The sequence below is a fragment of the Ctenopharyngodon idella genome, chromosome 17 (assembly GCF_019924925.1).
Source record: "Ctenopharyngodon idella isolate HZGC_01 chromosome 17, HZGC01, whole genome shotgun sequence".
NCBI lineage: Eukaryota > Metazoa > Chordata > Actinopteri > Cypriniformes > Xenocyprididae > Ctenopharyngodon > Ctenopharyngodon idella.
In genome coordinates this window covers 2,414,752-2,442,665 of record NC_067236.1, presented here as the reverse complement: position 1 = coordinate 2,442,665, position 27,914 = coordinate 2,414,752, and the positions used below count along the sequence as shown (strand labels likewise).

At 36.1% G+C, this 27,914-nt stretch overlaps 1 protein-coding gene across 12 annotated transcripts in view; it reads left to right on the top strand.

Moving 5' to 3' along the window:
* The first annotated feature begins 1,612 nt into the window (after window positions 1-1,612).
* The window catches only part of syne1b (spectrin repeat containing, nuclear envelope 1b), a 121,011-nt gene continuing 94,709 nt past the window's right edge, over window positions 1,613-27,914 (top strand). For 4 of the 12 annotated variants that reach the window (XM_051867419.1, XM_051867417.1, XM_051867414.1 and 1 more), the window contains exons 1-10: window positions 9,538-9,777; window positions 11,848-11,909; window positions 21,420-21,515; window positions 21,671-21,754; window positions 23,514-23,606; window positions 23,704-23,882; window positions 24,036-24,232; window positions 26,230-26,339; window positions 26,577-26,624; window positions 27,802-27,834. In XM_051867419.1, coding sequence (XP_051723379.1) covers window positions 9,699-9,777; window positions 11,848-11,909; window positions 21,420-21,515; window positions 21,671-21,754; window positions 23,514-23,606; window positions 23,704-23,882; window positions 24,036-24,232; window positions 26,230-26,339; window positions 26,577-26,624; window positions 27,802-27,834 — 981 coding nt within the window. In that variant the 5' untranslated portion in view covers window positions 9,538-9,698. Of the gene's footprint in view, window positions 1,848-9,535; window positions 9,778-11,847; window positions 11,910-21,419; window positions 21,516-21,670; window positions 21,755-23,513; window positions 23,607-23,703; window positions 23,883-24,035; window positions 24,233-26,229; window positions 26,340-26,576; window positions 26,625-27,801; window positions 27,835-27,914 lie in introns of those variants that run through there. The other 8 variants (XM_051867415.1, XM_051867420.1, XM_051867411.1 and 5 more) reach the window with 6 other exon arrangements.

The window sequence follows — 27,914 nt, the reverse complement described above, 5'->3', positions numbered from 1 at the left end:
ATTTTGTACTTAAAATACTAAAAATTCTTCTTTAGTACTTCTTAAGATAATCTTAAGAACATCCAAGTGGACTCAACTGTGCTATTTTGAGACACCATGAAATATGAACTAAAATGTGCTTTTAATATACTATCTCTGTATTTAAAAACTATATTTAGTTACCACTTGTAGTACACTATGGGTTCAAATGTACTATCTAAATACACTTTTTTAAACACAGAGATAGTATATTAAAAGCACATTTTAGTTCATATTTCATGGTGTCTCAAAATAGCACAGTTGAGTACACTTAGATGTTCTGAAGATTATCTTAAGAAGTACTAAAGAAGAATCTTTAGTATAATAAGTAGGCTACAAAATTAGTGCACGAAAATAGAGCACTTCAAGTACATTATAGAAATTTACTTTTTTTTTTTTTTCACCTGGGGTCGTATTAACTATAGTGGACTAATAAACTGTGATAAATACTGTAGTATACTTTAGTTTTTACTACAGTAAACTAGTGTATTGTAGTATAATATACCCTATAGTTGTAGAAAACTTAGTACAGTATTGGGTAAAATAATTAGTTTATATTATATAGTTATTATATTACCACAACAACTATAGAATTACCACAACAAATTAATTCAAGTACTTTACTATAGTATGATTCAAAAACACTATAGTATTTACTATAAATTACTATAGTATTTTTTCATCTATCTGTCTGTCTGTCTGTCTGTCTGTCTCATTGCGCTCTGTCAATGTTTTGAACGCAATAACGCGCCCTGTGTAAACGCCCCCTTATTGTTCCCTTCAACACCGATAGGTGGCGGGAAAGGTCACATGAAGTAACTCGGCCTTGCAACATTGTTTAAAGGTTTCCATAGCAACCAGTCTAACAGAGCTTCACCATCATCATCCCACGAGACATACGGGGAAGGAAGCGTTATCTGCTCACGGTAATACAAGCACTACACAATATACAAATGAAACAAATATTCTGTTGAATTAGGACTGGTGTTCATAGCGATTTACGCAATAGATTTCCTGTTTAATCTCCAAGCATGCATTTAGACTTCAGAAAAGCTGTTTTTGCAGATATGTATCTAGTGTTGCTGAGTTTCTGTTCTCTTTACTTAGTTACTTGCATAACTTTGGCTGATAAATATGCATGTAAGTCCATGATGCATTTCATGTGCAGTGAAAGATGAAAAGTTATCCCTACTATTACTATTATTAAACTGAATAAATAAATAAATAACAGCAATTTATGTCAGATAAAAGGGACCTGGTCTGTGTGCAAACATGCATGTACAGCATGACTAAAGTGTGCATACAGTACATAGAAACACAATGATGTTTAAAAAGTGGAAATGTGCAGTTTTCTACGTGATCTTAAAAATTACTTTTGTTTGTGTAACCTTATTGATTTAGTTATAATTAATGATTTTTTTTTTTTTTAAGTTACATTAATTAGTTCATATGTTACCTCATCTAAATCTTTTTAGTGTTCTGTTCTATGCTGTTACTTTTTCTTCTCGGTTCACTGACTAGATAGAAGAGGACTTCTGATTGGTCGACTACCCGGTTGGGCACCTAAATGAAACCTGTTTTTCTATTGGATCATATCAAGTTCCTGGAGTTTCTGCATCAGAGAGAGAGAGAGGAAGAAAGAGAGTTGTAGGAGGGGCAGATGGGGATGCCCCCTTAAGAAATAGCGCAGTATCTGCTGTCTACTGTGCCGACTGTATGAGTGATCCGGTGTCAGAGGAGCACAGGACTGTAGAGAGGGACCATGGCTTCGCTAAGCCCTTTCGGACGGTCCAGCAAGGACATTATGAATGTGATGCAAAGGCTGCAAGGTAGGTGATGCTGTATTTCTGTTCTTTACCTCCCACAACCGTCCTCTGGCTCTATGAGTCAGGAGGAATTTTGCTGATTCAGTGCCTTCACACTAAGAGTTTGCCAGATCCCTCTTGTTGCACAAATGCACCATATTTATTAGCACAGGAACTTACCCACTTGAGAAATCAATATTGATGCTTTACATAATGGCTATGCGTGTCCATCCATTTATCTTTAAGCTAATGTTGACATCAAATACAGCTTATGGCAGTGTTGCAAACAGAAATGTTTGTGCATTTGAACTGTCCCGAGGGAATCATGCACTTTCATTATGATGGCTTGCAGACACCTTGTTTTATCAGCTGAGGGTTCGAATTGACTGGTTTTGTGCTGCAGTGCTTAAGGAAAGGTCCGATTGTTTTCAACTTTTAACTAGAAACAGAGGACATACTTGTGTCGTGATGCTTTCTGCATATTTTTAGACATAATTGTGTCTGCTTGGTGCTGACATAAATTGGTAATTTAATTAAAATTGCATAGATGCCATGTCATTTATCTACAAAGAGCTGTATTGTTAAATTGCCCTAGTAATGGCTGTTTTTTTTTTCACAAAGAAAATTGATGAAAGACCGAGACTTTGAGGTTATTCATAGGGGATTTGTGTTTAAAATAAGTTTAGCCCATGAAGGTCATCATTGTTTTTTCTTACAGGAAGTTGGCCTTGACAAAAGGCCCTTTTCTTGTGTTGCCATAGAGAGAATAGTTTTGTTTGACCTTTCTTGCTTGAATGATATTTACAGTCTTAATGATAAGGTTGTTTTAGTTTACTGGAGTGCTATGTTATGTCATACCAAATGCATTTAAGACACAATTCTTCTGATATGGTGCCTGCCATCATTATGAGTATGGCTTTTTAGGTGGCAGGAAAGGTGTTTTTGCAATCATTTTTGGGGGAAGACAAAATATAAAACCACCCAAAAGAAAAACATAGAAGTGATGACGTTGTGATGCAGGGACTCATGCTGGTAGGAAAATGTTTCCATAATTCACCTGTTTTGCTGGGCAGCTTCAATATTATCCAATATCCATCACCAAATCCACATTAAAGGGTTAGTTCACCCGAAAATGTAACATTTGCCATCATTTACACCTTCAGATGGTTCCAAATCTGTATGATTTTATTTCTTCTGACAGTGTTGTTATTGTTAACTAATTAAAAATGTTATCTGTAATTTAAATAAAGTTGAAATAAAATACAATATAAATATTAAATGAAAGACTTAAACTTAAAGAACAGTTGCTTTGGCAACTAAAATACGGATAATAAAACTTATACTTATACTCATAATAAAAATACGGACCTTTAAATTAAAATAAAACAAAAAATATTACACAAAAGCTCATTCAAAATATTAATAAATACTATGATACTATATACAGTAAATAATACTAAAAGAACACTGTTCTGTGGAGCACAAAAATGTCTCCTTGTTTTTTTTTTTTCTCCATACAATGAAAATCAAAGGGCTCCTATGTTGTTTGTTTCCCAACATTCTTCAAAATATCTTTTTTTTTTGTCTTCCACAGTAGAAAGAATGTCAAAAAAAGTGCATAAATGATGATAGAATTAAAATGTTTTGGTGGAGTATCGTTTTAAAGGTGCAGTAAACGATTGCTGAGAAACACTGTTGATATTTGATCTACTTTCAACAGCTTTTCTCAGAAATCACTTTAAGCTTGCATCACTATTACTGTTGCTTTTACTTTGAACAAACCCAAGAAAGTTTAAAAATCTAGATAGTAATAAAACACCCAGACCAACCAGTATGCTCGATGCCTATATATTGTTCAGTGTTTTTGTGTTAAGAGCTGGTGGAGTAGGTAGTCTGTGTGGGAACAGGTAGAACCTGACACCTCTTTGGAAGATGTCCTGTCCTTGGAAGATGGAACAGATCGATAATTGGACTCTCTGGCGTTGTGTGCCCCTTCTTATTGACTGATGGCTGTTACTCAAGTGTTGGCAGTGGACAGGGGCAAGTCTATAAAAATGACAAATTAGCTGTATTTAGTTGTGTCATCTCATTCTTGTGCCCCTCTACATGGTTTGATGGCAACCCGCTGGTCGAGTACAGCAAGACCTTTGAGAGCGTTAATCCCGTGACTAACTGAAAGCAGATGTTTCGCTGTGGGATTTCATAGAAGAGTAATAACAGGAACAGGCTGGTAATATTTTCTGCTCAATAATCGATTTAAGAATGATTTCGACAGCTCTTATGACAATAAACAGAGCAGGAGTATATGGAAAGAGCGATAATACAAGCATAATTGTTGTTAAGTCCTAACTCCTTTTAAACTTAATAACCAGGTCTAAACTTAGTAACCAGGCATGCTGGGTAACACAATAATAATCTACTAGCAGGTGACTGACTGTGACATGAGATTTTCATTTTAGTTCAGGTACAATTGATTATCTAATTCATTTAAAATAAACATGAAACAGTTTGAAACTCATTTTACTTTTTATAATATATTTTGAGAAAGAATGTCAGATGGGACTTGATTTTGTTAATCCAATCATTTGGATTTGATGGTAAAAAGCCTGTATAATAGTAATCTGATAAATAATGCATAATAAGATCAGGAAGGTGATTAAAGAAAGTAAATAGTGTTAACATTAATGTCAGGTTGACATTATGGTTTTATCTGTTTGAGGTTTTAATTTCACATTAGCCTATACTAAAACTCACAGTCCTGTTTTGAAAATCTCTTAAAGTTCATGAAAAAACACTTCATGAATAGTTAAAATTGTTCAGAGATGAAAGTGTGTGGCAGATGCACCAATTCAAAGCCTCTAAAGCGTTTCCTATGTAACCTGTGGAGAATATTGTGCTACTTCCTTGTGGAGAATTTAGCCTATGTTTATTTCTGATCACCATGGCAATGCCCACATACAGTACTCATAGTCTTCAGGATGAAACAAGAAGCGTGAAGTAAGCTGCAGAGGAACTTATTATTAAAACACTCCAGGAAGGAAGTTGCGTATGCGTGATAACTGGCACTTCTGCTTGTACCGCCAAAATTTCAAGAGTGACACATGCATTTGCAGCTTTATTGTAGGAAGTCCAGAATAAAGTATGTCTGTTTTTAGATGGAAAATGTACCTACTCAACCTACCCACATATAACCCCACTTTAGCAACTGCATAGCAACGCCCTAGCAACCATCCAAAATACCGTAGCAACATGACGGTAAATTTTGCACTGACAAGCATCATTTACATACATTTAGAACATGATTTAAAGTGCCTGTTAAGTTTCTGATTTAATGTAGCCTGTACATTTTCTTATGCAAAGTAGATTTGGCATTTGATATTGGCACAGCAGTTGCATTTTTGGCAAATTCAGTTGAATTGCATGTGCATGTGGTCAAATGTATTTTGCATTGAAGTCACAACAGAAGAGGTGTGTGCTCGTTACCATGGCACATCAACAGCGATATAAGGCGATGTGTGGTTTATGTGACAGAAGGTCTGTGGTTACTGCTTTCAGAGTACCTCCTTTTGGTTTCCCCCTCAATGGTGACTGGCGCATGCCTGTTTAGCGTGTGTGGTAAAAAAGCATATTTTATCTTCCCTTCATTGGCACGAATGATTTTACACAGCAGCCATTTCCTTTAGACACATGTCAGATGAAAACTCTCCATCGAAGAAGGATCTTGTAGTTTTATTGAGAAAGTTTGTATAAGAAGGTTGTTGTCTTGATCGAATTGTAAATCTGTTGGTGTTGTATCAGCAACGGTTTAAATATATTGTTAAAACGATGATAAAAGTGATTGCGGTCGGCAACGCTCAGATCTGACACTTATCTGATGTTCTAATTAAAGACATTGCCCTTATCACATTGAACAAAACACATTGTTATATATTGCAATATAGTTGTAGGCCATTTAAAGGATTAGTTTACTTCAGAATTAAAATTTCTTGATAATTTACTCACCTCCATGTCATCCAAGATGTTTATGTCTTTCTTTCTTCAGTCAAAAAGAAATTAAGCATGACCTTTCCAATGTGACTATGTGTGGCGTATCACAGAGCTAGTGCAAGATGAGCATTTGTGGTTAAAAAGTATACATTTTTATTTTTTTTAGAAAATGACCGATCGTTTCGCTAGATAAGACTCTTATTCCTCGTCTGGGATCATGTAGAGCCATTTGAAGCTGCATTGAAACTGCATTTTGGACCTTGAACCCGTTGTACCCCAGTGAAGTCCACTATATGGAGAAAAATCCTAGAATGTTTTCCTCAAAAACATTAATTTCTTTTCGACTGAAGAAAGAAAGACATAAACATCTTGGATGACATGGAGTGAGTGAAATTTTAATTCTGAAGTGAACTAATCTTTTAATGCTGTCGCAGAATGTTTTAAAAGGACACTAGATGGCAGTATTTCGGTATTCAATATTTTTTCTAAATATTTAAATTATTATGTATTTATCCTTGTTATTTTTTTGGCCTAATACATGAAATCAACATTTGCATTTCTTTAAAGTGGTCAGTTGAAACTGCAGCAGTGATGTGAAGAGTATTAAAGACATTCTCCATTCATTGCTCCATTCAGCAGATGACCGCAACATCTGACCCGTTGCCCAAGATATCATCTGTCCCGAGTTTGTGTTGAACACTCTCATTTAAATTTCAGATGCTTGTTTCTCTTATTTCTTTGTGTCTACAGTGAAAGCGACTGTACATTCATTAATACTTTAATTAACTGTAATTCTTAACAATGAGTGCAAGTGGTTGACTCTACAAACTAGAAGAACATTATCAAAAATAAAGCTGTTTAGACTGATATATGTGCACATTGCACACTTCTTTATTATAGCTGGAACGATCCAGTTTGTCGTGTTGCAGCACAAGCATTGACTGTAGATGTTAAACACTAATGATCATCTATTGATTGCTGATGGAGAACTGTGTGGCTTTTGCAAATTTGCGTTTGTGTTCTACACTAGTAATAAATTTGTTTTAGCCCTATTTAAACTCAATATTGTATCCTGAAAAGCTTTACATTATCCTAAAATAACATTTCAGTACTGGACAGCTCCATAAAATACTTCATCCATATATGGGGAAGAGCTCGGAACACACACACACACACACACTGAGCTTTAAACCTATTAACTGATAGAAACAAACTGTGACTCATTAGATGAGCATGTGATGGGAATAGCGCTTTTTTCCACAAATTTCATTATCTTCTGTGACTGAAACAGTTTGAGATACATTCCTCGATCTTTAGCACAAAAGGCTTTTTGAGATATAAATACCTGAGCAATGCCACTGTGAGTGAGTGGAGAATGGATTTTTCCTCTAAGTGGATTTGCGAAGGAACAATTATATTTTGTAAATGCACTTACATTTCAAAGCACCAAGACATGAGATTGAATTAAGTAATTTAATAAAGGGTGTTTTATTAAAGACACAACACAACAATGCATGCCTGGAAGATCAAGACATAGGGGATGTCCATTTCTGGTCATAAGATGGTCTTATAATTGCACAATGAAATAAATATCAGGACACAAATAAATATTTTGTCAGGTGGATTGGGTTTGTGCGGACCTCATGCTGTGGCTGATGATCAGGAATAATAGAGTGATGTCACTGACTGCACTGTAGCAGGTGGCAGATGCTTTTGCTCTAGCTGTGACATAAATGATTCAATACTTTGAGTGCAGTTGGTTCCCAGTTGCCTTATAGCCATTTGCAAATAATGCATGTATTATTTAGTATGATTAAATTCATGCCATGAATGATTTTTGCAATAGAATCAAAAAGACTTAAAGGATTTAAAGTCAACATGAGTGAAATAGAATATTAAATGAGTAAGTGACTTGATTTTACTACAAAAGTTAGAAGTTGGTAAGATTTTTAATTTTTTTTGAAAGAAGTCTCTTATGTTTACCAAAGCCGCATCAAAAAATACAGTAAATATGGTGAAATTATGACTATTTATAACAATTTAAATGTATTTTACAATGTAATTTATTCCTGTGATGCAAAGCTGAATTTTCAGCATCGTTACTCTAATCTTCAGTGTCACATGATCCTTCAGAAATCATTCTAATATGCTGATTTGCTGCTCAGGAAAAATTTATTATTATCAGTGTTGAAAACAGTTGTGTACATTTTGTTTTTCAGAATTCTCTGATTAATAGAAAATTCAAAAGAACAGCATTTATCTGAAATATAATCTTTTGTAACATTATACACTTCTGTGCAAAAGTTTGGGGTCAGTAAAAATTTAATACTTTCATTCAGCAAGAATGCATTAAATTGATCAAAAGTGACAGTAAAACATTTATAATGTTACAAAAGCTTTCTATTTCAGATCTTTATTTATTTATTTTTTAAGAAAATATGAGGATTGTTGAGGCATTGTTTTTTTTTTTTAGTACAGGGTGTTCTGGGTGGTTGCCAGGGTGTTGCTAGGTGGTTGCTAAGCGATTGTCCAAGTCAAAAGAGCCCACTTCGAGGTCTCTTTATTCCTCCTTCAGTCTAAGTCTATGGACACATGACTCATGATTTTGAAGTATCATTTATGTCTGTAGCGCACATGCTGTAGGATAAATTACTTTCCAAATTTTAATACTGAGTTATGTTTATTAAAATTGAGATTAAAATCTCAATCTCAGGTAGAATATTTGTGGTCTCAGTCATCAGTTTAGAAACAGGCGCCTCAACTCCTGTAATGTGTGGCAGCAGCAGCGCGAGATCTTGGGAGAATGACCAAGCAGACACAGAGCAAGTGTGGTACAAAGCATTCTCAGATTTATTCAGGAAGAAGGGTCATATTTATAGACATAGGTCAAACAACAATCTCCAAGATGGCTTGAGCATCCAATCATACTACTTAAGAATCAAACCTTACCATGTATGGCATTTCAAGAAATATAATAACAAGTAAGAAATGTATGTGCGTAAATGTGTGTGTGTGTCTTCAACTTCTGGTTGCGTGTGAGAGTGTCAGTGTGTCCAAGGACGACTACTTGTTTTGTCTAGGTGTGTACATGCTGTGCACATAATATAATGGAAAAAGCCCAAGACACAAAAGTCAAAATGTAAAGCCCAAGAAATAAGAAATTATTAACAATTTAGTAGTTTGTTCAGTCACTATCACTAAGCAAGATTCTTACACATGCAAACTCATACACACCCACAGTAATTGTGTTATGTACCCATAAGTCCCATGTTGTACAGAATTCCGGCCTGCAGTGAATCTGATTATTTGTTAAGCCATTCCTGCATTAGGGTGTCTGCAGTGCTTGTAGTGGAGGCCCCACCGGAGTTCAAGCTGTGTAGCACGAGTACTGACCCCCACCCACCCATATAAATCAGGATAACACCAGCTGCCCGGTGACATCACAGCCCCCCGTGTGCTGATTGGAGGATCAGTGCCATAGCCGGTTAGTATGGCTGCAGCTGTGGGATGCTGCTAGAACTAGAACAGACCTGAACGGAGCATCCACACCAGCATGACTCCCCAGCTCTGCTAACAACAGGAAGTCGCCTGGCTCATAAAAACTGCCCTCGATTAGCAGCCTATCCACAGCGGAGGAGAGAGCGCGAGAGAGCGAGAGAGCGAGAGAGCGAGAGAGCGAGAGAGCGAGAGAGAGAGAGAGAGAGGGAGACAACAGGAGGAGGGGGAGGTTCCATCCTCCAGCACTCAGTCGCGCTGTGTTTTCACACGGAAAGCTCCTGCTTCCCGGAGGAAATAAAGGATAGCTGATCTGGTTTTCCTCCCTGAATGACATGCGCGCAATATCACACATGAAGGACACAAACAAACGGAGGGAATGCAGGGTGCACAATGGCTCACTTTAAGGACATAGCTGTGAAAAAGACCACGTCTCTGAATCTGGTGACAGGATTCTTTCAGTATCTCCGCGGTAAGTGGGATATCAGTGTCTCTTCTCATCTGACTGGATATTTCAGGAGTGTGGGAGCCAATAGCTCAGAATTACATGTAGTCTGTGCTTCACTAAATGTAGGTGAAACAGATGCATGATCCAGATATGCAGTGACACGTCTCTGGGTCATATGGCTCACTAGACATTAATGGCCAGCTGAGGTCTTCCTCGTCTTCCTCCTCAGGAGAGGTAATCACCGTGCTGGCACGGGTCACGGCTGCACACGAGTGCTGATGTTAACCTCTTTACAGCTGCGCATGTTGGATTATAATGGCTGTGGTGTGCTTAAGGCTGCACCAGCATGCCATGTGCGCTACAGTATATGGATGCTTCTTAAACATGCCCTGTGCATTGCATTAGAACATGCATGCAAACATAGAATGTTGTCTCTTGTGTATATCGGTGGTCTGTCTGAGCCGATCATGCATAAATATGTCTGGTGGGTGTGAGTAACCTGAATGACCTTATCTGTATCTTGAAATGCTCTGCAAGATGCGTATATTGTGTTAACAGATGTCACAAACTTACATTTCTGCTGTTTGCGAAGTCAAAACAGTGCTATTGCTCATACTCAGGGTTAATGATTTGATCAGTATTAAATGGTTACAGTATTAAACTTTTTCCACCTGGCAGTAACAGCAACACCCAGAACACTCTAGGTACCACTCAGAACATCTTTATGCCTGCAAAGCAACCACATAGCAACACCCTTGCAACCATTCAGAACAGCCACTTTTCAATGCCTCCGCAACCACCTAGACACCGCATAGCAATGCCCTGACAACAACTCAGAACATTTTTATGGCTGCATAGCAACGGCCTGGCAACCATTTAGAAGCCCTTTGCGACCACATAGCAACACCATGGCAACTGCTCATATAATCCTACTGTAGCAACTTCATAGCAATGCCCTGACAACCACACAGAGCATTCTAGCAACCACCTAGAACATCCTAGCAGCCACTCATAACGTTTTTATGGCTGCTTAGCAACCACATAGCAACACCCTTGCAACCATTCCGAACAGCCACTTTTCAATGCCTTGGCAACCACCTAGACATCTTAGCAACTGCATAACAATGCCCTGACAATGACTCAGAACATCTTTATGGCTGCATAGCAATGGCCTGGCAAACACTCAGAACTCCTTTGCAACCACTTAGCAACACCCTAGCAACCGCTCATATCATTCTAGCAACTTCATAGCAATGCCCTGACAACCACACGGAGCATTCTAGAAACCACTCAGAACATCTTTATGGCTGCATAGAAACTTACCAGCAGCCACTTAGCAACACCCTGGTAACCAGTCAGAACACACTAATAACCACATAGCAACACCCTGGCAACCACCCAGAACATCTTAGCAACTTCATAGCAGTGCCTTCCCTGACAGCCACTCAGAACATCTTTATGGTTGTATATCAACAGCCTGGCAAAAACCAGAACACACTAATAACCGCATAACAACACCCTGGCAACCATCCAGAAAATCCTAACAACTGCATAGCAATGCCCTAGCAACCATCCCATGACACCATAGCATTGTGGCAATGACTTTTGCACAGGCAAGCACTATTCACATTTTCTTCATGAAATGTAAAAATCTAGTTAAATGAAGTCTCCTTGAAAGCTTGTGATTGGCACGTAAATGGAAATTATGAGCAATGTTGTCTTATTAAAATATGCACTTATGTTGTTAATGTTGAGTATATACTATAAACTATTAGTATATAGAATATTGCCCCATGTTTCTGATATCATGTCAATGTTTTTGCCCATGCCACATGTGGATTCTCAGCTCTCCTGTGCTGGTGAATATCTCCTCTCTTGCTTTGAATGCAGGCTTACAGTAATGGAACTGTACAATATTCATTATTAAATCCTCTTGAATGCATTTATTTCTCACAAATATAACAAAATAACCAGGTGAGTAATGATGGTTGTGAGCAGAATGAAGAAGAAAGGGAACTGTAATATCTCACTGGATTTTAAAAAAAGTAAAACATCTGATCACTTACATAGTTATTGTGTTTCTCTATTCTGCAGATGAACAGGAGTCGGTGCAGAAAAGAACTTTTACAAAGTGGATTAATTCGCACTTGGCCAAGGTAGGATATTTTGTAATCTTTTTTCATCTGAATGCCACAACGTTTTGCTCGTAGTACTATTCACACTGGATTACAATACAACAGTGACTCCAAACAGTAATGGGGCACTTTAGTACTTTTAGAAATGCTTGTATTTTATTGCTTTAGATAACAAAATATCAAATGTCTTTTTATAAGTTTTTATCCTGGTGTGGCAAAAAATATATATATACAGTATATTCAAATAGTTATTTTAAATTGTAAGAATATTTCACAATATTTACTGTATTTTTCATCAAATAAATGCAGCTTTGGTGAGCATAAGAAGTTTAAGGAGTTTTTTATGCCACTATATATCATGATAGACAGTCACTAAGTGAGCATATAATGCTAGACAGTTGATGTTGATTTTACTCTGAGGGAACACACCAGCATCTTAAGCAGTGATGGCTGTGTTACCTTCCTCCTGTCTTCCTAACCTATCATCCATGAGCAGTGAATGTTCCATGTGATTAGTTTTGTAGCCTAATGTCATTATGACTCTAAAGGGCAAATGTCTGTGTAACTGAGTAAAGCTCAGATGATTAAAGGCTGATCGCTGTCCGGACAGTAAACAGTGAGTGAGGGGGCGTAATGCTGTAATACTCTAATAAAAAAGCATGAAGGGCGCTGTTTGTGCTGTGCGCTTTGAGAATGAATGCTGTGTTGTGATGGCGTCCCACTGCTATGGCCAAGATGAGTGGGTGATCTTGTGTTAGTACGCTGAGCATTAAAGACTCTGAAAACCTGCTCTGAATTTACGAAATGGTGACATATATGTGAGATATAGATATGGAAGCCCGTTTCCACCACATAAAAACATGCTTTGGTAAATCATAATTATAGCAAAAAAGTAATAATTATAACATAAAAAGATGAAATTGACTTAAAGCTAATTTTTATGTCATAATTATGACTTTTTATGTCAATTTCAGCTTTTTATGTTATAATTGACGCATTAAAACCTAAAACATAAAAGTCAATTATGACATACTAAAACATAAAAGTCATTATGATATAAAGGGCAAATTCCTATCTGAAGTGAGCGTCCCTATGCCCTACTCACTCCGAAGGGCAGAGCCCTTGAAGTGGGGACTTTTGGAGGGAGCAGGGTACTTGTGTGTCATAATGAAGCCATTTGGAACGCACTTGGCGATGGAAGAAATGAAAGACAATGTAATTTCCTCAGTAGCTTCACATGGAATGTTACCATGACAACGCTAGGTAGCAAAAACAGGAATATCTTATTGTTGGGGTTAATATGATACAAATAAATGTAAATAAAAGTTTTTAAAATATGCTTTGTGTGTGTGTTCCCTATCTGATCTTAACTCTTAAAGTTAAGCATTAAATGTATACAGCTTTAAATACATTTCTTACCTATGAAACTTTTTTAAACTTAAAGGGATAGTTCACCCAAGAATGAAAATTATCACATGATTTGCTTGTAGTACTATTCGCACTGGATTACATCCAAGGTGTACATGACTATCTTCTCTCAGACAAACACAATTTGTGTAATATTAAAAAAATATCCTGGCTCTTTCAAGCTTTATAATAGTAGCGAATGGCGCCCACGATTTTGAAGCCCAAAATAGTGCATCTATCCATCATAAAAGTAATCCATACGACTCCAGGGGGTTAACAAAGGCCTTCTAAAGTGAATCAGTGTTTTTTTTTTTTTTTAAGAAAAATATCCATATTTACAACTTTATAAACTATAATAACCAACTTCTGGCAAACATTCGTACGCAAATTAACTTACGACGGAAGTGTAACCTCTGACTTGAATTATTGTGTTTATACATTAACTCCAACTCTCTCGCCATATCTAGCTTTAAAATGAATCTTCAAGATTCGTCACCTGAGTCACATGACCATAAATGATAAAATTACTTCCTTGATGTGACCATCGCATGTTCCCTTCGCTAACAGACTTGTGGAAGGGCCCTTCGTGAAGTAATTCAGATGTTCATTTTTGTTTGGAACACCCCTACAAATGGCGTCCCTTTCCCGAAGTGCTTTTCAAAGGTGCAAAAACGCTGTTTGGAATTCACTGAAAAAGTCAGAATTATAATCCATAATTTTATGTATAATTATGTATAATAATTTTATGACATAAAAGATTGACTTTTTATCTCATTAATATACCTTTTATCTCATAATGTTGGCTTGTGTCATAATTATGTTTTGTGTCATAATTATTTATTTAAATTTAATTATGATTTACAGTACAGTATCTTACAGAAGTGAGTACACCCCTCACATTTTTGTAAATATTTTATTATATCTTTTCATGTGACAACACTGAAGAAATGACACTTTGCTACAATGTAAAGTAGTGAGTGTACAGCTTGTATAACAGTCTAAATTTGCTGTCCCCTCAAAATAACTTAACATACAGCCATTAATGACTAAACCGCTGGCCACAAAAGTGAGTAAAGTGAATGTCCAAATTGGGCCCAATTAGCCATTTTCTCTCCCCGGTGTCATGTGACTCGTTAGTGTTACAAGGTCTCAGGTGTGAATGGGGAGCAGGTGTGTTAAATTTGGTGTCATCGCTCTCACTCTCTCATACTGGTCACTGGAAGTTCAACATGGCACCTCATGGCAAAGAACTCTCTGAGGATCTGAAAAAAAGAATTGTTGCTCTACATAAAGATGGCGTAGGCTATAAGAAGACTGCCAAGACCCTGAAACTGAGCTGCAGCATGGTGGCCAAGACCATACAGCGGTTTAACAGGACAGGTTCCACTCAGAACAGGCCTCGCCATGGTCGACCAAAGAAGTTGAGTGAATGTGCTCAGCGTCATATCCGGAGGTTGTGTTTGGGAAATAGACGTATGAGTGCTGCCAGCATTGCTGCAGAGGTTGAAGGGGCGGGGGGTCAGCCTGTCAGTGCTCAGACCATATGCCGCACACTGCATCAAAATGGTCTGCATTGCTGTCGTCCCAGAAGGAAGCCTCTTCTAAAGATGATGCACAAGAAAGCCCACAAACAGTTTGCTGAAGACAAGCAGACTAAGGACATGGATTACTGGAACCATGTCCTGTGGTCTGATGAGACCAAGATAAACTTATTTGGTTCAGATGGTGTCAAGCGTGTGTGGCGGCAACCAGGTGAGGAGTACAAAGACAAGTGTGTCTTGCCTACAGTCAAGTATGGTGGTGGGAGTGTCATGGTCTGGGGCTGCATGAGTGCTGCTGGCACTAGGGAGCTACAGTTCATTGAGGGAACCATGAATGCCAACATGTAATTTGACATACTCCCTTCGGAGACTGGGACGCAGGGCAGTATTCCAACATGATAACGACCCCAAACACACCTCCAAAACGACCACTGCCTTGCTAAAGAAGCTGAGGGTACCTAAACCCTGTTGAGCATCTGTAGGGCATCCTCAAACGGAAGGTGGAGGAGCGCAAGGTCTCTAACATCCACCAGCTCCGTGAAGTCGTCATGGAGGAGTGGAAGAGGACTCCAGTGGCAACCTGTGAAGCTCTGGTGAACTCCATGCCCAAGAGGGTTAAGGCAGTGCTGGAAAATAATGGTGGCCACACAAAATATTGACACTTTGGGCCCAATTTGGACATTTTCACTTAGGGGTGTACTCACTTTTGTGGCCAGCAGTTTAGACATTAATGGTTGTGTGTTGAGTTATTTTAAAGGGACAGCAAATTTACACTGTTATACAAGCTGTACACTACTTTACATTGTAACAAAGTATCATTTCTTCAGTGTTGTCACATGAAAAGATATAATAAAATATTTACAAAAATGTGAGGGTGTACTCACTTCTGTGAGGTACTGTATATATGATGGTCATATCATGAAAAATTACATTTATTTTGATCTCAGGGACAAAAATAAATGATATGTGATAGACCACTTTTAGGAAGGATGCAGGTATTCGGTGCTCTGTTTAATGGAGCGTTTTCAGTATCCTCGGTGACATCAGAACTTCCTCTGTTTGCAGACACACTGTGTTAACATGTTGTGTCTCTTGCTAAAGTAGCAGCATGGGACAGACACTTGTCTGACAGGTGAAGTGTTTTAACTGGACAGAGATTTTTTGTCAGACCATCTGTCGTAATGGGTTACATTCGACATTGTTGAGATATTTAACCTGAATGCAACTTATGTTATGTGGAAATGTGGACTGAATCTATGTTCATGGAGACAAGTGTATTTCTGGGAAGTCTTGGACACTGTAGGTATATGCAGATGGTTGTCGAGAGGGGCTGGAACAATTCTCAGTGGGAAGAAGCATGCTTCGCTCCTGAGGTCTTTGACGTGTGTGCCCATTGATTTCAGATGGTGTGATTAAGAATCAACAACAGAGCATTAGCAAGATCATTTTAGAAACAATCAAACAATCACTCAGGCTTTGTTTAGCATTATATGGGTGCATGTTACATTTTGAGAAAGTGATTAATTTGAAAAAGTTGTTAATTCCTGATTCGTAGAAGATTCTGTCAGATAACTAATTTATTTAAAGTCAGCATGAAATGCTTGCTACTCAACTTACTGCCATAATGTGAATTATTTTACACGACAACAGTGTTTTGGGGGACTGAAACGTTTGAAAACAGATTTCAAAGTGCAAGTTTTTTAAAACTATACCGTTATCATCTTTGTGTAAACTACAAAAATGCGAATTTGTGGAAACTGTGAAGTCATCGACATGCATATTATGTCACATGTTCAGTCTATAAGGGGTGAAGTGTTACTTTACAAAGTGACATCACCAACTACTAGTCTAGCATGAATAATACCGCTTTTTTGGTCATTTTTGGTCCATGTGAACGGGGATCATTTTGAAAACGTTGTCGTCTGTACTCGAAACTTTTCAAAATCGCTTTTTTTTTTTTTTTTTTTTAAATTTTCCGTTTTTAGTATATTTTTGACGTGTAAACGTACCCTTAGAGTGAAAATGGATATCTGTAAGGAATTGATTGGCTATTAAAAATGTTGAAAAATAAGAGAAATTTGTGCCGAAAAGAAAAGTCATTTAGAAGTTGTTGCATTTTGATGAAATTGAAAGAGAAACATTTCCCTATTGAAATAAATAAATTAATCAATTTTGATTTCATGTTGACTTTAAGTGATATTAAATTAAATTGTGATAAGTCATAATGAATATATTTTAATATATATTGGGTTATAATTATGCCTTCAGAAATGTTGAGGATGACCATTTTACAGCTTAATTTGACATTTTTACAAATCTCCATTTTTCAGAAATCAATTGCTTACTATACAAAATCAGAAAACATAACAAAACAGATTAATAAACTATCTTTTTTAAACCAAAACGTGTGCATTTGCTTATACAGCGAAGAGAAGTTGGAAAAACAGGGTTTGGACAGGCCAAAAAAAGACATCCTCATGAAGAGATTGATAGAAAAAGCATTTAAATTGAAAAGGAAGTTACTATATTTTTGTTGATGTGGTAACAGAAATGGCTTTAATGGCATGTAGTAAATGATGACATCAACTGTCCATTGTTAAAGTCACATGGATTTGTATAATGACCCACATGCAGATCATAGAAACCGAAGTGGAGCTGTTGTGAGATGTTGAGAGTGTTGTTGCCCCTCCCTCTCGCCTCATTATGCGTGATTAGTTGCTTGGGTGACGGGGCACTTTGCAGCACACAAAGAGAGGATAATCTGACACAAATGGTGGGTTTAAGTATTCCAGTCAGTGCAGATTGCACTGAGGGGCCTTTTGTTCCACACAATCTGCTGCACCACAGTTCAAAGCACGGCTACGAAAAGTTTGAAGAATCCCAGTAATGTGTGCAGCCAGTGGGTCCACTGCAGTGAGGCAGCGTCCCTGCTGTACAGAAAGCACACGCTCGGTGCATACTAACTGAGCTGCAGAATATGCTATGTAATGCTTTATGTCTGCAATACTTACAGATTCACATTGCTGTCTGTGCCTGTGTGTCCGTCTGCTTGTTGGCCTATCTGTCCAGCTATTTTTTTTTTTTTTTTTTTGTTAAAATGTTTTATTGAATATTTTTGTGTTTGTTCAACAAAAATAAATCTAGATTTACATTTCTTGCTTTCTTTATTTTATTATTTTCTCAGTAGTCACGACCAAAGCAAATGTGTTTGCACATCACTTATAAGGTTGATGGAAAGTTTTGTCTATTTTTGTTTGACCTCTGGCACATGTGTTATTTTTTCCTATTGTGTCCATTTCCTTTAACATTTTAAAGCAGATTTGCACTTTTTTATGATGTTTGTACAGGAGCAGCTGATCTGAGATTTCAAACTAAACTCCTACCTGTCTGAATCATGTCTATATACTTCAGTATAGTGCTAATTCTTACAAATATGGTATGATGAAGCAGGTACCAGATGGTAATACTATAGTACATTGTATTCATACACTACCATTTAAATGTTTGGAGTCTGTAAGATTTATAAATGTTGAAATAAGTCTCTTCTGCTCACCAAGGCTGAATTTATTTTACTAAAAATACAGTAAAAACAGTAATATTGTGAAATATTAAAATAATATTAATAGTAATTAAAAGTAATATTAATATTATGATATTTTTTTCTATTTAAATATATATTTTAATATGTAATTTAATTCCTGTGATGGCAAAGCTGAATTTTCAGCATCATTACTCCAGTCTTCAGTGTCACATGATCCTTCAGAAATCGTTCTAATATGCTGATTTAAACATTTCTTATTATTATCAATGTTGAAAACAGTTGAGCTGCTTAATGTTTTTGTGCAAACTGTGATATATTTTTTTCAGGATTCTTTGATGAATACTGTAGAGAGTTCAAAAGAACAGCATTTATTTGAAATAGAATACTTTTGTAACATTATAAATGGCTTTACTGTCCTTTTAATCAATTAATGCATCCTCGCTGAATAAATCTATTGATTTCTTTAAAAAAATTGTACTGACTGACCCCAAACTTTTGAATGATAGTATTTATTTTGCCTTTGTTATTTCCTCTGCAAAGATTACACCCAAAAATTCTACTCCACCATAAAAATGCATGTGCTTTTAAAATAGTTTAATATTTAATAATTTTTTTCACACTGTAAAAAGTAATACGCTCCGCAAAATTGTGGCAACAGATTACAAGCAATATTATTAATTAAATTCAACAAATAGAATTGAGTTAGAATTAATCAAATTAATTCCTTAAATGTAAACCATTTAAAATGAGTAAAATTTAAGTGAAATTTAGACAAAATATCTGAATAACAGACAGATGTCAATGGTGAATTAAGAACTCTTTATTTTTTATTGCCAACATTGAAGACACCTGATAACAAGCAGAATCACTGAAGGAAAGAGAAACACATGAAGTAAGAGGTTTAGATGTTGATGTTGATTTTATTGTAAATGTTTGGTCGCCATTATGGGGATCAGTATTCCATTTAGTTGGGCAGTTTCACTCTTTGCTTTTTATGTCAGTTTGTGGTTTTTGTAATGGTGTTTGCTAATTTTAAACATTTTAAATGGTTGACTTTTAAGGATTTAATTTGATTAATTCTAACTCAATTCTTATATGTTGAATTTAATTAATAATATTGCTTGTAATCTGTTGCCACAATTTTGAGTAGATAGAGCGTATTACTTTTTACAGTGCATCAGGGTTTCATCTGTCTGCACAGATTGTAGTTTCAGTCTTTGAGTGTAATCACAAGTCAGAATGCAGACAGTCTTTTCTAACTACATGACAATTCTGGTTAAAGCATGATGTGAGACTGAGGAATTGAGCAAGACGTTATGTGTATCAGTATTCACGAAGAGATAAAGATTCTTGCGTAAATGGACACTTTACCAACTCTTGTTTGAACATCTCAAACAACATATTAACGTAGTCTTGCATAGCCAGACCTTCTGACTGACGGCAGAAGGTCCGGACTCCATAGCAGCTTTCATTGGAGCAAGGACCGCCCAAGAGGACCGACATGTAAAGCAACCAATAATAGTTTGTTTTGTTCAGTGTCATGTTTAAAGGCATCAAATTGTACAATCGGTTTCACAACCGCAGGCCACAACAGGCGTGCAATTCATTCCTTGTTGTGCAAGTTTACTGCAACAATGGTGCAACAATGGTGCTGTGAACTTCACATCTTTTGAAAATCCAGCATTTAGTTGATCCTGATAAGCATTTATTGTCACAGTTGTAAAATCAATGGCTTTCTTCTTCCATGAGGCGGTTTGCTGTCACAACAGCTTTGACACCCATGTTGTTTGTCTCGTCCTTGTGTGAGCATACGGCTTTGGGGTTGTTCCTGGGCCGTGCGCTCTTCTGTCTTGTCTTGAGTGTTTGTGTGAACACATGGCTTCTGTCATGTTTTTATGTGTGTGCCATGTGCTCTTCTGTCAGTCTCTAGTCTTGGCCCCACCCTCTTGTTACCTAATTATTGGTTTATTTGCCCCACCTGCTCTCCCAGGTTAGCCTCCTGATTCCCTTCCCTATTTAATCCTTCCCTGTGCTGGTTCATTTTGTATCGCTGCCCATTTCCCCAGTTTACTGGTTGGCCTAGTCTTCTGCTGTTCTTTTTCACCTGCTGTGTTTAATTTGTTTTGTTGGGCCTTTTTGTTTCCCAGCCCTGTTGGCTGATATCTGGGTTTCTTTTTGTATTAATTTTTTTGTATTGCATTTTATTTTTCTATGAAGATCTTTTTGAGTTTTCCTGGCTGTTCTGCGTTTGGGTTTTATCAGCTAAACCTGACAGTAGTTGTGACATCTGAGGCTGAGATTAATATGAACCTAACTCTTCTTTAATTGATCTGAGATGCTATCCACATTCATTTTATAGCTCTATACACTTACCGTATATCAATAATTCATTCAGTTGGCCCTATTTTTATTTCTCCTAAGAAATTTAAAGTAGAATAAGCATAAAGTAAAATGAGAAGAATTTAGAACGAGAACACAGTAGCACAACAGCATGAAACGTCCCCATTATGCTTTTTCGAATATTACCTTTCATGCAGTGTGTGAATGTAAAAGTTCTGCAAAGTTTTAAAGATCAAAGTGCATGACAAATAAAGTTGTCTCCTAAAAGAAAGAATCGATTCTGAACTGCTGAAATGAGTCGTCAGCAATTCCAGTCTCACTTCCTGTTAAATACCTATGTAACAATGTAATACTGGGTATCTGAATTTCACTGGGTATCTGAATACGGTATTGGTCGCTTTGTTTCCGACACACGCTGTAAGCGGTCGACCAGTCAGAACAGCCTGGGCTGTCTGACCAATCAGAGCAGAGTAGGCTCGCAGAAAGAAGGGTTCAGAAAGACCGTTTTCAGACTCTAAGAAATAAGGTTATGTGCAATGTATATTATGAGAAAATAAAAGTGTTTTTTGACCTTGAATGCATGTAAAGCTATTGTATTAAACCTCCAAAACAAAATGAATAACCTTTAAAATAGCATAATAGGGGCACTTTAGGTTCATCATTTAATTATTCCTCTTTTTTTTTTTTTTCGTCTTTTTCCAGCACAAACCTCCTTTTGAAGTCAACGACCTCTTTGAGGACATCAAGGATGGGGTGAAACTGCTGGCTCTGTTAGAGGTGCTGTCTGGACAGAGATTAGTAAGTGTTGCTGTGATGCAATATCTGCAGATTATCCCTTTGTGAAACCTCTGCATTGAGCACAGGAGCAGCTGGCGAGTGTCCGCCTTCAGTGTCTTTTGCCAAGATGATGGGCTCATTTCTGCTCCTGATAAACCTGTCTTATTTCCCTGCAGCCATGCGAACAGGGCCGCCAACTCAAAAGGATCCACTGGGTGTCCAACATCGGCACAGCTCTTAAGTTCCTGGAGGGTAGGAAGGTAGGCGACCCTATTAACACTCGGGTTATCTCATCTGTCTTAATTAAATGGTGATATTCTGTATAACACTCCCAGCCGGGTCATTCCTTTTCTGCAGTACCTTTCAAACTCTTTTTTTTTTTTTTAAATTGCATTTTGCTTGCACGTTAATTTAAGGAAGTATTTCTATAAAAGGATACACTAGACTGTCAGAAATATGCTCTGGTCAAGATCAGGCAAGGACAAGATTTGAACAGAATGGTAATAAAGAACTAAAGTTAGTCATTGCTCAGTAAGGAATTGACATTTTTTTTTTTGTTTTTGTTTGTCACTTCCATGTGATTAATAAGGCTTCTTTTTGATAAAGGGATTTTTATATATATATATATATATATATATAAGATATGGTATGGAAGAAAAAAAATATTAATTGATTACCAATTAGAATATTATTTCGTATTTTTAAATTTAATATATTTTTTATGAAATATTTTCCCTTCATTGTGATAAAAGAAAAACTAATATGATTTTTTTGTTTCATTATTTATCCAATATATTAAGACATACAGTACACTACTGTTCAAAAGTTTGACGTCTGTAATATATATATATTTTTTTAAATTGAAAGAAGTCTCTTTTGCTCACCAAGACTTCATTTATTTTTACATATATATATTTATTAAAAATACAGTAAAGTAAAAAAAAAAACAGTAATATTGTGAAATATTATTCTAATGTAAAATATGCTGTTTTTTTATTTGAATATATTTTGAAGTGTTTTTTATTCTTGTGATGGCAAAGCTTAATTTCATCATCATTACTCCAGTCTTCAGTGTCACATGATCCTTCAGAAATCATTTTAATAGGCTGATTTGCTGCTCAAGAATTTTTTTTTTTATTATTATCAAATTTTGAAATAGTTGTGCTCTTTAATATTTTTGTGGAAACTGTAATACATTTTTTGCAGGATTCTTTTTTGATTAATATAATAAAGCATTTATTTAAAATAGAATTTTAAATGTCTTTCCTGTTAATTTTGATCAATAAATGCATCTTTGCTATAGTTTAAATAATAAAAAAAAAATCGTACTGACCCAAAACTTTTGAATGGTAGTGTTAAACTGCACAGTAGGAACGATCCAGCCTAATCCGCAGTCATATCTGATCATTGAATACGTCCATATGTCCCAGTCCGGTATTTGTCATCATACTGTTTTCCTAACTGTGTCCTCTCTCTTACCATGTTTCGTCTCAGTCTGTGTACCGAGGGTCTCCGGTCAGTACTTCTCCTAGTCACAGTTCTCACAAAACACCTGCTCTTGTTACGCATATCTGCGTTTGATGATGCGTACCGTATGCAGTGATTCATTATTTACCGATCTCTGCTGTAGGTGCTACTGGCTGAAAGAGCTGCAATTATTTTTAGAAAGCTTGTTTTTTTCTACTGCATCTCTTTTAATGTCCATGACTGGCTGAGCAAATATGAGCAAATTGCAGTTTTCTCTATTCACTCACATGTTATTCATATTGGCTTATTCCTAAAGAAGTGAATAAGTCTGGCTACTTGACTTTATTAAAGTCAACATGATATCAAAATGGACCCTATTTACTTTGTTAATGCATGTTCCTGGTTTTATTGCACGATTCATCAGCAGGTAGTGCTGGTTTAAACTGGCTTGTTTGCCTGACCTCAGATCTGTGGATTATATGTATAATATGTTGCATTGATATTTTAATGATTTAGTCAGAGTTTCTAACCTGATAAATATTTATTTTACAGATCAAACTAGTCAATATAAATGCCACTGACATTGCCGATGGACGCCCATCCATTGTCTTGGGGCTGATGTGGACCATTATCCTCTATTTCCAGGTAATGTTTGCCAATTATGATTAGGACCTGTAAAATTGTCATACGTCTATCTATGTATATCTGTATTTTAAGGGTCTGTCTTCACAATCTTTTGCAGATTGAGGAGTTGACCAGTAATCTTCCAGCCCTTCAGGCTTTATCCAGCAGTGCGTCTTCGGTGGACAGCATGGCCAGCTCAGAGACGGGCAGCCCGCCCGTGAAACGCAAGGTGGTCACCAAGTTTCAGGGCAATGCCAAAAGAGCCCTGCTCAGATGGGTCCAAAGCACAGCGACCAAGTATGTCATTTTTTGTCAGCTGAAGGAATATTTCAGAATAAATACAAGCTCTGTTGACCAATTGTAATGGATATGTCAACCAATGACAACTGTGTATAAAATAGGCTTAATTGTAAATAAGGCCCCTAAGAAGTCATTATTTCTTCTTGCAAGGCGTCTTGGCATTGAAGTTAAAGACTTCGGTCCTAGTTGGCGCAGCGGTGTGGCCTTCCATTCCGTTATTCATGCCATTCGACCAGAGCTTGTGGACATGGATGTCGTGAGAAAAAGAAGTAATCGTGAGAACCTAGAAGAGGCTTTCAGTGTTGCAGAGAATGAGCTGGGAATACCACGTTTACTAGATCCTGAAGGTACTAATACAACTTATTTTTCCTCAAAATCTCTCCAATTTCCCTTGAGATAGACAGTGTCCTCTAACAAAATAGCACCATGGTATTTGGACATGGTTCTATGGAAATACCTTGTTTTTTAAACTCATTTGCAATGGTAATATAACACCATTCTTTAAATTACCTTGAACTACCATGCCAATACCATGGTATATTAATATGGGAATTATTCATTACTATGATATATTATAGTTAACTAAAACTAAAACCATAAAAAAACATTTTTGTTACTTGAAATAATACATTAACTGAAATAAAGTATAAAAAAAAAACTTATTTTAGCATATTTTATCTTTATAAGGAAATAAAAATGTATTAAACAATGTAGACATATTTAAAATATATTAATAATAAAATGACAAAAAAACACTAAATGCTCTGAAAAAACCTCAAAATGAAAACGGAAAATATAAAAATAAAAACGAATTCAAAATACAGTATATATAAAACACTGGATATATGTCAAAGTACCATGGTATAACCGTCTGATACCACAAATGTACCGCCAATACTAGTATTGTGTGGCTAATAATGTAGATTCAGTCAATGATCTGTTGTGCTGTTAAAGAGCCACTCATTTGTTTTGAGTTTGATGTGAATAGACACTGTATAATTATACTGGGGATCCTCTATCATCAGGCTTCATTACAGACAGACGCTGTTATAGTTTCTTATATAGGTCATGCTGCTATTCAAGCATGACATCAGGCCTGAACAGATACAGAATAGCATGACATCATGATGTGATCTTGCAGAATCCCTTTGAAGAGACTATAAAAAGCCTCATTTGTCTCTTCAGGTTAGGAGGTATCTAATATGACATGAAGTCTATAAAACACCTGATGATTCACTATGTGTGTTGAACCAACAAGTTACTTTTATAATCAATGGTGCATTTTTTTCCGGTTTCTTTTACACAGTCATAATAGAGCATTGCCATTTTTAACTAGATTTTTTTTTTCAAAACAATTTGTTGAATGTTTTTGTCAGTTTTGTTGAATGTTAGCTTGAGAGAAGCCTTTTCTGAAAGATTAAAATAGCTTAAAAAGTCTTATATAGTTTGTAGTTTGAATACTTGAGCAGATTTGATGTTTGAAAGTTCTATATGCATTGAGTACTTCCATTACTATGCCATTGCTATGTTTTTATGATTCTTACAATGCCTTAGTAACCCCCATTCTGGGTGGATTTTGAGAATTGTTAGTATTTATTTTCCTTATTTCCATTTGCTTTCTTATTATTTTCCATGATTATTTTTACTGTGATGTTTTTTCTTTTTTCATTCACTTAGCAAACGTTTGGGGTCAGTAAGATTTTAAAACAAGTCTCTTCTGCTCCCCAAGGCTGAGGCTATTTGATTCAAAATATAGTAAAAACAGTAATATTGTGAAATATTATTACAATTTAAAATAACTGTTTTCAATTGTAATATATTTTAAAATGTCATTTTCCCCTGTGATGACAAAGCTGAATTTTTACCAGCCATTACTCCACATGATCCTTCAGAAACTGTCATGTATTTTTTCAGGATTCTTTGATGAATACTGTAGAAAGTTCAAAAGAACAGCACTTATTTAAAATAGAAATTCTAGAAATAAAAAAGATCTTTTGTAATATTAAAAATGTCTTTACTGTCATTTTTGATCAATTTAATACACCCTTGGTGAATAAAAGAATACGTTTCTTTAAAAAACATCCCAAAATCTTTTAAAGGATAATGTATATATTTTGTCTTTTGTTATTTTCATCAACTTATGTACATTGCTTTGCACTATTTTTGGTTTTGGTAAGCTGCAAATCCTGCAAATTTACATTTGAAGTGCCAGTAAAGCACAGTAAAACTGAAACTAAAACTACGTTCATGCATGCATGGATAGATAATTACCAAAATGGTAATACCTCAAGCATTTCCCCTTGAGGGGTTCAAACCTCCAACTTTACATTTGTTTTTCTTGCAGATGTGGATGTGGACAAGCCTGATGAGAAATCCATAATGACATATGTAGCTCAGTTCCTGAAGCACTACCCAGATCCCCACCAGTCTGAGACAGATGGACAGCAAGAGGAGGTACGATTTAGTGCTGATGCTCATGTACGAGCTAAAAATACACTAGCCGCTTGCTGTTGTTATTTAACGCAGTCACTGCTGTAGTGCTTGCTCATTAGTCACTAACCATTTACTATAGTCCATCACAATATGGAATCCATTCAAGGAGCATTTTACTCTAGAATCACACCCATAATGCATTGCTCTATGTGCTCACTCTGTCTCTCTGTCTGTGTCACTCACCGTGCGCATTTGTAGCTGGTTCGTTCCATTCCTACATTCGCTCTCTCTATCCCAGCTCTACAGGTAAGAGCCGATTTTGTCTCACCTGCATGAGGTTCACTTAGTGTATGGGACATTCTCAAGAAATGATGCCATATGTGCTATACTATTTCAGGAAATATAATTACAACCCTACCACAAACTTATTAAATTGCAAGAGTTTAATTAATAGATAATTGAATAAATTCCTGTAGTATAACTTTGCATGTGAAAAAAAATTACGTCACGGTGTGACTTCCCCTACAACCACATAAATTTCACACGTGGTCACATGTGAAATACATATATTGCACATGGGAAATGTGGTTTTGGATCAATTCCTATGTGAAATCCATGTGATCACATGTGGAAAACATGGGAAATTTGTGTTTTTTTTTTTCTTTTTCTCTGTAAGCGTTATTAATCACACATTATAAATAGGAATAAAATTAGTAACTCATGATATGTCTCTCAAAACATGCATTTTGCTTTTCCAAAATGTTTAGGGTTGAATAATCAAAAATAATGGCCATAGTTTGCAAATATTATTGCACACACCACATTTTACATTCAGAATTCTGGTGCTTTTTATGTAAAATACTGAAAAAAAAAAAATCCCATAACATATATAACATTAATTATGCTATGGGAAATAAGAAATAACTATATTGTAAAGAAATTGCTTGAACAGTAATATTCTGCACATTCTCAGAAAAACAACTGCAAAATCATATTTTTCATTTGAATCAAATTTAAAACAAATTATTAAATTATTTTTTTTAGAGTTTTTTATATAATCTTACATGAACCTAGTATAATATAACTCTTATATATCTATCTATCTATCTATCTATATATATATATATATATATATATATATATATATATATATATATATATATATATATAGAGAGAGAGAGAGATAGAGAGAGAGAGATGGTGAATGGGAACATTTGAAAATAAAAATAGTGTTTTATGTAAAGAATATTTTACATTACACACTAAACAATTAAATGACCAAATAAGTTCAGTATCATGTTAATTATATGAGTAGTAAGTATTGGAGACACATATAACACACTAATGTCACCGTTTCCTGAGAATGGCCTTTCTGCGGTGGATGCTCTCTGCTTGTTTCCTCTCTATCTCTGGCTTTTATCTTGCTAACGTCTTGACTGTGTTGTGTTTGCATCTCTTGATGTGCCTTTGCTCTCCTGGACAGTATGATCCACAAGATATTGAGCTTATGCTTGAGGTATGTAGTTATTAATGTATAGGGTCATAATAGTGCTCTATTGTGTGTAACAAAATACAAAATTGTTGAAGATATTCACT